General features: G+C 40.3%; 1 protein-coding gene across 1 annotated transcript in view; it reads left to right on the plus strand.

The window, feature by feature from the left end:
* The first annotated feature begins 660 nt into the window (after positions 1 to 660).
* The window catches only part of LOC102867793 (zinc finger protein 699-like), an 18,042-nt gene continuing 8,925 nt past the window's right edge, over positions 661 to 9,777 (plus strand). Inside the window, exons 1-4 of the mRNA XM_006898863.1 lie at positions 661 to 669; positions 1,809 to 1,935; positions 3,939 to 4,362; positions 4,447 to 4,793. Of these exons, the coding sequence (XP_006898925.1) occupies positions 661 to 669; positions 1,809 to 1,935; positions 3,939 to 4,362; positions 4,447 to 4,793 (907 nt within the window). The remainder of the gene's footprint in view (positions 670 to 1,808; positions 1,936 to 3,938; positions 4,363 to 4,446; positions 4,794 to 9,777) is intronic.

Genomic DNA, 9,777 nt, shown 5'->3' on the forward strand with positions numbered 1-9,777 from the left:
ATTGAACAGGTATGGAAATAGAATACAACCCTCTCACTTCACAATGCCAAACCATGCAGTGCTCCCCTGCTCCATTTGTTCTGATTAACTGTATCTGGTCTCATTTATAGTCAGCTTGGGTGGGAAGCCTCTTGTGTAGGCAAACATGATCTGGTGGGTGGGCCTCTGTATTTAAAAGTTGGTCTGGTCCTGCCTATTAGTGAGCCTTTATCTTGGCATAGTTGGATCCTGGCAGGCGTTTGTGATTTACTTGAAAGATGAGGGTAAACTGTTTGGTATCAATTATGTTTGGAGAGAACACTGTTCTAAGAGGTGCAGCACTTGTCTGTCAGTTTGCTGTACTGAGTTTACTTGGGATTGTTGTGATACTGAAATCTTTGCCACTGGTGTGTCAAATTCTAAAAGGGTTTCCCATCCTTTATGAGTTTTGGTAGAGCTTCCTGATTAAGACAGACTAAGAAACAGGATAGGCCATCTACTTCCTAAATAAAAGGCTTTTGAAAACCCTGTGAACATATATGAAAGTTAACAACAGTTAAAAATCTGCAGTCTTACACGGGGCTTTGTCAGCAGAAGTAACTCTGGGTTTTCTGAATTGAATAGCATGTTTCCTTTGATTCCTTTCCCTCATATCCAGCAAGGATGTGTAGATCATCCATGATGTTACTGGTAAATATCAACAATATTTTATACATACGAACAGAAGTACAGTTGTCAGGAATTTAAGCTTCAAAACCAAGTTGATCTGAAGTCTGACCTTGGCTTGCAACATTCCACATGCAACATTGCAACATTGAGAATGTGGTTATCTGTAAATTTACTCAATTATGAACTATTTGAAATAATAGAATCTGCTTAGGAATAACATATGGAGACAGATATATAAAACCTTTTATAAGTTCCAGTTACTCAGTACAAGGAACATTTTATCATTAGTATATTTTGAGTTGAAAAGGATTTGTATTACTTTGAAATATGTAGACCATCCATGGTAGTTGAGGTGACTTTGGCTCTGGCTCCGTCTGGGACACCATCATAGCAGGATTCATCACCATTTCCTTGACAAGAAGGCACTTCTTGCTATAAAGGTCTGCTCTGTTGTAACACCCAAACTGTAATTCAGCAACATTTTCCTTTTCACTACAAGAGGAAGGCAACAGACTGATGCTGCTTCACAGAGGTTATTCTTACAGACCACTGAATTTCACTGGTCTAGGTGCAGTGTTCATACGCATATATTCCTTCCAATGTCTGGAAATGTGAGAATTTTGGAGGTCTACTTTGTAAGCCTGTTTCCTAAACATCATGGTTCAATGGCAGTCAAGTAATCTCACCTGCTGCTTAAACTTACAAAATTCATGTTTTTTGGTGAAATTTATATTTAATAAAACATCTGTCAGTTCAACAGTTTACATGTATAAAATTGTCACATTGATTATATGTCGTGTTTTGCAGTTATTAACAATATTTGCATAATAGCCTTGTGGCCTTGATCAGCAAATTCAAGGGTATATTGTTCTTATTTCTGCAGACTTACTGCTATGTTTTCTAACTGTTCTAAGGGAAATTAAATAAAACTTCAGTTGTCCAGAGTCAAACCGGAGAGATTATTTCATTGCTTCCAGTTTGTAAGAGGGGGTACAGTCAGGAAAGTGGTCCTTGCTAGCTCTACTACAGAGTTGACATTTGGTAGACAACAGACCCGTGGCAGATATTCTATGAAGTTTCAGTCCCCAGAACTATCACCCTCACGCTCTGCTGTGGTACACATGATACCTTGCTAATCCAGAACTTATGGTATGTTTTAGGACTCAATGGTTGCTGAGGATGTGGCCGTGGACTTTACACAGGAAGAATGGGCTTTGCTAGATCTTGCACAGAGGAAACTCTACAGAGATGTAATGATGGAAACTTTCAGAAACCTAGCCTCAGTAGGTAAGAGTGGTGTCATTATTATTGCTTTGGAGAACAAAGGCTGTTTTACTCATCAAATTTGCTTCATTATTTGGAATGAGGAATGGGAATACATTATTAAATAAAATAGCTGTGGCTCCTTGGTCTCTCGAGCTCATACCCCCTGGCTTCCCATAAATTATAAATTTTAATTTCTCTCGTGATTAAGTCTTCAGACTTAAATGTAAATAAAAACATAAGCATTTGATTCAAGTTCACTGTAAACCACTGGGAGATTTGTAGTTTGTGATCTTGTAGAGTTTTATTGTATTTAATAGAGTTTGACATTATTTTTTTTTTACATTATTATTTTGCTACAGGTAAACTATACATATGCTCTTTCAGAGATACAGAAAAGAAAAAAAAAAGAGATACAGAGAAGCAAAGTATTGACTCAATTTCAAGGAAATATTCCTTGCTTTGCACTGCCTACCCCTGTGATATACATTGCTTGACAAACACTGTGTCAACTATACACATTTGTTTTCTCAAAGAAGCAGGGAATAGATTTGAGGACAGTGTACATGGCTCATCCACAGTCTCATGTCAGGAAGTCCTAGAGAAACAAGGCTTTTTTTTAAAGGACCAGCCCTAAATGGAGAGAAAGATATTTGAATCAATCAATAATTTGAATCCAGAAAAGTCTCTTTTGGGTTAAGGACACTATATCACAGATACCTGAGCTTCCTTTCAGACTCTCTCAGTCCTCTCATACCTGTAGTCACAGAGATCCTTCTCCTCTTTTAGTGTTACATGTATACTGTCTCCAATATTTTTTTACTTTGTTCTCATATTATACCTATTTATGTTATTGTCAAATCAATCATCATGGACATACTTAGCTAGCGAATTTCTTTGGCCAATTCTCTGTTCACAGCAGTCTTTTTCGCCCTCCTAATTAATGTCCTCTTTGTTTCATATTGTGAACCTCAACTTGAATGACTGAGTCAGTTTCTCAAAACCTTAATGAAGGAGAAGAGTTATCCAGTGAACATTTAATGTTGGAATTCATGAAGAATAACACCACCTGGTCCTCCATACTAGGAGAATTCCCTGAATCATGTGGCAATAATAATGAGTATGTAAAACAGGGAGGACATTTGAGGTGAGTATCATTCAAACTGAAAAGAGAAGAAAATTCCAAGGTGCCATGACATCAAAACACACTTCAGGGTGTCTCTGTGTGTACACATCTATGTTTTTTTATATGCAAACATAGTTGTAAGATGATGTGTTCAGAAAATTTTCACAAAACAACATTTTCCTAAATCTTAGATATCAAATGTTTGAAACATATTTCACTTGGAAAAAATATCATATTTTAGAAAACCAGTGAGAGTAATGGGTGTATTTCTTTTACGTGATCTAAGCTACGCAACAGTAGACAAGTCAGAGGAAAATCAAGACACCTTCACTATGTTTGGTAATGGTGAATGGGAACAAATTTCTTTCCAATAACATGTTGTCTATTCTTAACAGGAGTCTTACAGTACAGAACCTCTATGAAAGTAATCAGTGTGGGAAAACCTTTAGCTGGATTCCAAATCTAACTATGCTGAAAAGACACCCATCACAAGTAAATCCTTTTGAATGCTTTGAGTGTGAAAAAACCTTCATGGACCACTCATCACATAAACATCATTCAAGACTTCACATGGGATGTAGTATCTGTCAGTGTAAAGAATATGGAAATGCTTCCAGTTGCCCCTCTTACCTAACCACTCCAATGACAGCTCTTACTGAAAAGAAACCCCATAAATGTAAGGTATGTGGGAATGACTTCATTTCTATGTCAACTCTTAAGAACCCTGTGACAGCACTCACTGCTGGGAAATATTATGACTATAATGAAGGTGGGAATGATTTCTCTAATTTCTCAAACTTTTGGACACATGTAAACATTCATAAGCATGAATTTAAAGACTGTTGTGAAACCTGTAGTTATCCTCCATCTCTCATTTTACATAAAAAATTTCGTAACAGAGAGAAGCCTTATGAATGTAAGGAATGTGGGAAAGCCTTTAGTGAGGCCTCATCCCTCACACAGCATTTCAGAATTCACAGTGGAGAGAGGCCTTATGAATGTAAGGAATGTGGGAAAGCCTTTAGTCAGTCAGCACACCTCACGACACATATACGGACTCACAGTGGCGTGAGGCCTTATGACTGCAAAGTCTGTGGGAAAGCTTTCACTCAGGCTTCATCCCTCACTAAACATATAAGAACACACAGTGGAGTGAGGCCTTATGAATGTAAGGAATGTGGAAAAGGCTTTAGGTGTTCCTCACACCTCACTCAACATGTAAGAATTCACAGTGGAGAGAGGCCTTATGAGTGTAAGGAGTGTGGGAAAGCCTTTAGGTGTTCCTCACATCTTACTAAACATATAAGGATTCACAGTGGAGAGAAGCCTTATCAATGTAAGGAATGTGGGAAAGCTTTTAGTGATTCATCCGTCCTCACTACACATATAAGAACTCACAGTGGAGAAAGGCCTTATGAGTGTAAGCAGTGTGGGAAGACCTTTTGTCAGGCCTCACAGCTCACTACACATGTAAGAACTCACAGTGGGGAGAGGCCGTATGAGTGTAAGGAGTGTGGAAAAGCCTTTAGTGATTCCTCAGCCCTCACTATACACATCAGAACACACAGTGGAGAGAAGCCTTATGAATGTAAGCAGTGTGGGAAAGCTTTCAGTAATTCCTCAGCCCTCACCACACACATAAGGACCCACAGTGGAGAAAAGCCTTATGAGTGTAAGGAGTGTGGGAAGGCCTTTAGTTGTTCCTCACACCTCACGGAACATGTAAGAACTCACAGTGGAGAGAGGCCATATGAATGTAAAGAATGTGGGAAAGTCTTTAGACAATCTGCAAACCTTACTTCTCACATAAGAACTCATCGTGGGGAGAGGCCTTATGAATGTAAGGAATGTGGGAAAACTTTTGGGAGTTCTTCCCACCTTACTAGGCATAAAAGAACTCACAGTGGAGAGAAGCCCTACAAATGTAAAGAATGTGGGAAAGCCTTTAGCGATTCTTCAGCCCTCACTAAACATACAAGAATTCACAGTGGAATCAGGCCTTATGAATGTAAGCAATGTGGGAAAACTTTTAGTCAGACCTCACACCTCACTTCACATTTAAGAACTCACAGTAAAGAGACTGTCCTGTGTCAACCATGGGATGTGTCATTTTTACTGCTATAATTTAAACAGCAAAGTTATCAAAGTCATAGATTAAAGAGGAAAGTTTCTCAGTAACAAAACAATAAACTGAAAGGATTCATTGAAGCTACTATATGCCTTTGGGAGAAATGACAGTTTCATTGTAACTGCAGGATTATCCTCATCAGTGTTTGTTACTTTCATAACCAAGCGAAATTTTCTTTCTTAACGTCTTTGGCTATTACTGATAGGCTGCAGGGAATAGCCTTGAATAAGTATTGATTCCTAAGGAAATGATTTATTGATGTCACTTTGCATACAATAAAATACACTGATCCTGGATTTGGTTTCAGGGTCTTTTGTTAGCATGTTTGTCATACTCTTTTCCATTATTTTCTGCTACTAGAATACTTTTTAAGAAGCTTTGATGATATAGTACATTGCTTGTTGGATTATTAACCATAGAGTCAGCAGTTTGGGCCCACTAGCTCCTAGGGAAAAAAATGGGCAGTTTCCTCCCATAAAGATTTATACCCTTGGGAAAGCAATAGAGAGAGGCAATGTGAGTTAGAATTGACTCAACAGCAGGATTGGTTTAGGTTTTATATTACCCATTTTAATGAGTAAGTTTCTCACAGGGAAGTACTCTAAGACTATGAATTCTCTTTTCATCATATTTTGGTCTGTTGTTGTTGTTATGTGCTGTTGAGTTGCCTGCGACTCATAGCAACCTTATGTACAACAGCCCTAAACCCTGTTCTGTCCTGTGCCAATCTCACAGTCTCTGACACAACCATCCCGATTACCCCAGTCACTGAATCAATCCCCCTCATAGAGGGTCTTCCCCTCCTGCGCCGTCCCTCCACCCTCCCAAGCATGATGTCTTTCTCCAAGGACTGGTCCCTCCTTGCAACATGTCCAAAGTATGTTAGACAGAGCCTCAGAATCTTTGCCTCCAAGGAGCAGCCTCGTTTAAGCCTTTCTAGGATGAACCTGTTCGTTTTCTTAGCAGTCCACAGTATCAAAGGCATCAATTCTCCTTCTATCCTCCCTCTTCATTGTCCAAATCTCTGACTCATAGCAAGTGATTGCAAAGACTATGGCCTGTATCAGATGCACCTTTGTCTCCAAAGTGACACCACTGCTCCTTAGTACCTTGGAGAGGTCCCTAACAGCAGACTTTTCCATCACAATACATCTTTTCATTTCCTGGTTGCTGGTGCCAACAGTGTTGACTGTGGAGCCAAGCAAACTAAAGCTGTGAACAATCTCAATCTCTTCACCATTCATCCTGATGCTGCCAGTTGGCCCAGTGGTGAGAATCTTTGTCTTCTTGATATTGAGCCTCAATCCATATTGAAGGCTGCAGTCCTTGAACTACTGCAGCAAGTGCTTCAGGTCCTCCTCAGTTTCAGAAAGTAGAGTGGAGTCATCTGCATAACACAGATTGTTGATGGATATTCACCAATACTGATGCCAGACTTCTCTTCATACAGCCCAGCCTCCCGGCTAATCTGTTCTGTATATAGGTTGATTAGGTAGTTTGGTCTACTAATGTTATAAATCATTTGTCTTAGGCTGGGTGCTCTAGTGAAGCAGAACAAATAAATGGAAGGTGTATTTGTATATACATGTAAGAGTTCTATGCAAAAGAAGTGATTCAAATACTTGAAGGGATGGCAAGTCCTAGGTCCACAGCATACAGCAGAAGCTGATAATCCAATGTCAGCATATAATACAAGCCTTGATCCAAAGAACCAAAGAGGTGAAGAGCCAGTTGAGTTGCAAGATTGATCAAAAAAGTTAGCCAGGTCTGCCAGACTTCCTCATATACTAAATGTTGGCCACCCCTCAGTTAAACTCCCCCTCAACTGACTGACCTCCCATAGAACATCCTATCAAAGCAATGGTTGACTGCATTATAGTAAACTTCATCAAGAGAATGACTATACCACAGTTGCCAAACCAGAGAATCATAGGTAATGTAACAAGAGTGGAGATCACAGACACTTGGAGCATTTCCTTTTGTAAATTATTTATGCCTTTGAGTCCTGCTCAAGTTCATTCTCCTATGTACCAGTTACGTTTAATGATTGCTACTGTGCGTGTCTAATTTGAATGATTAGGCCACAAAGTGACTCAGCCCATGGTTAGTCAGTCATTCTCTAATAAGATTCAGTAGTACCTAGCCAAAAGTTATTTCTCAGAAAGAGAGGCAGAGGATGGTAGGACTTTGCTCCAAAGTCCCTAAGGTTCTGCACCATTATTCACCATAGTGTACTGACCAAGACTTGATAATATGGATCAAGGGGCAGAACAGCTTCACACCAACCAGAACCTGTTTTGGAGTTTTCCATTATTCTGGGACCCACTCAGAACTAGGAGTTTTTCTAAGATCCTTGACAAATACACCAATTAAGAGTGATTGATAAATACCTCAAAGAAGTTCACCTAGTGGTGTGCCTTCTCACTGTTTTGTGTCATTGTATTGACTCAAACTCATGTCAGTCCTTTGTATGTTAAATCAAAACCCTTATCAATCCTGTGCCATCCTCAGTCTTAGCTGTTTAAGCCCCTATTGTTGCTACTGTGTTAAGCCATGCCATTGACGGGCTTCTCCTTCACCATCCTTTTCTAAGGACAGACCATCTCAATAACATGCCCGAAGTGTATGAGACAAAGTCTCACAATCCCCACCTCTAAATAACACCATCTCAATACCATGCTCGAAGTGTATGAGACAAAGTCTCACGATCCCCGCCTCTAAATAACACCCTGGCTATACTTCTCCCAAGACAGAATTGTCTGTTTTCTTGGCTGTCCATAGTATACTCATCACTCTTCGCCACCCCAACTCCTTATTCAATGCATATGAAGTGCTAGAAAATACCATGTCTTGTATCAAGCACACCTTAATTTTTAAACTGACCAAATGCAGTAACACCTCACTTTTGGTGGAATATCTCAATTTGCACCATACCACTGGATTCCTAGAAATTTCAGTGAGGTGGAAGGTGCCAGAATTTTTATTGAGTTTATTTCTCACCATCTTACATGTAAATGTCTTACCAATAAGTCTAGAATCATTGACACTACTGCCTTATTAGGGTCAGTTAGAATAATGTCTTTAATGTAATGGACCAGTGTGACATCTTGGAAAGGAAAGGTGATGTGGCTAAACTATGACATAATGCTGGAGAGTTGATTTACCCCTGTAGTATAGTAGTAGAAGTTTAGCTGGCTCTATTAACTGAAGGCAAACTGGTTCCGATGACACAAAGACACTGGCCAGCTCATACCTGGATATCAGATATCAGGAGATGTATTTATTTACTCATACAATGAAGCCACATCTGGAACAGCAAGTGCAACTGGAAGTTTACAAAAATCAAATGTCATTCTCCACAATCTGTTTTCTGCACATGCCAAATTGTTGTTATGTGGAGCTGTTTGCGACTCGTAGCAACCCTATGTACAGCAGCCCTAAACTCTGCTCTGTCCTGTGCCAATCACACTCTCTCCGACAGACCCACCCCAATTACCCCAGTCACTGAATCAATCCACCTCATAGAGGGCCTTCCACTCCTGTGCTGTCCCTCTACCCTCCCAAGCATGATGTCCCTCTCCAAGGACAGGTCCCTCCTTACAACATGTTCAATGTATGTCAGATGAAGCCTCAGAATCCTTGCCTCCAAGGAGGCGCCCGTTTTAACCGTCTCCGGGATGAACCTGTTTTTTGTTTTCCTAGCAGTCCATGGAACACTCACTACTCTTCTCCAGCACCACAGGTCAAAGGCATCAATTCTCCTTCTCTCCCTAGTCATTGTTCTACTCTGAGCATAGCAAGTGATTGCAAAGACCATCCAGACTTTACCATCGCAATATGTCTTTTCATTTTCTGGCTGCTGGTGCCAAGAGTGTTGATTGTGGAACCAAGCAAACTAAAGCTGTGAACAGTCTCAATCTCTTCACCATCCATCCTGATGCTGCCAATTGGCCCAGTGGTGAGAATCTTTGTCTTCTTGATATCGAGCCTCAATCCATATTGAAGCCACTTGACCCTCTGCAGCAAGCGCTTCTGGTCCTCCTCAGTTTCAGCAAGCAGGGTTGTGTCATCTGCATAACGCAGATTTTTGATAGATTTTCTACCAATCCTGATGCCACATTTCTCCTCATAGAGCCCAGCCTCCCAGATAATCTGTTCTGTATACAGGCTGAAAAGGTATGGAGATAGGACACATCCCTGGCATACGCCCTTCCCAATTTTGAACCAAGCAGTGTTTCCCTGCTCTGTTCTGACGACTGCCTCTTGGTCCAAGTATAGGTTTCACATTAGCACGATCAAGTGTTCTGGGATTTCACTCTTCTCAGAGTCAGCCACAGTTTGTTATGATCCACACAAACACCTTTGCATAATCAATGAAACAAAGATAGACATTCCTCTGGTATTCCCTGCTTTCAGCTAAGATCCATCTAACATTAGCTACACTATCCCTAGTACCACAACCCCTTCTAAACCCAGCCTGGACTTGCAGCAGTTCTCTGCTGATGTGCTGTTCCAGTCGTTTTTTTTTTATAATCTTCAGTAGAATCTTGCTTGCATGTGAAATCAATGATATTGTTCTATAGTTTCCACACTTTGTTGGGTCACCCTTCTT

This window comes from Elephantulus edwardii, unplaced genomic scaffold, assembly GCF_000299155.1.
Source record: "Elephantulus edwardii isolate Elephantulus edwardi_28Jun2011 unplaced genomic scaffold, EleEdw1.0 scaffold00237, whole genome shotgun sequence".
Classification (NCBI taxonomy): Eukaryota; Metazoa; Chordata; class Mammalia; order Macroscelidea; family Macroscelididae; genus Elephantulus; species Elephantulus edwardii.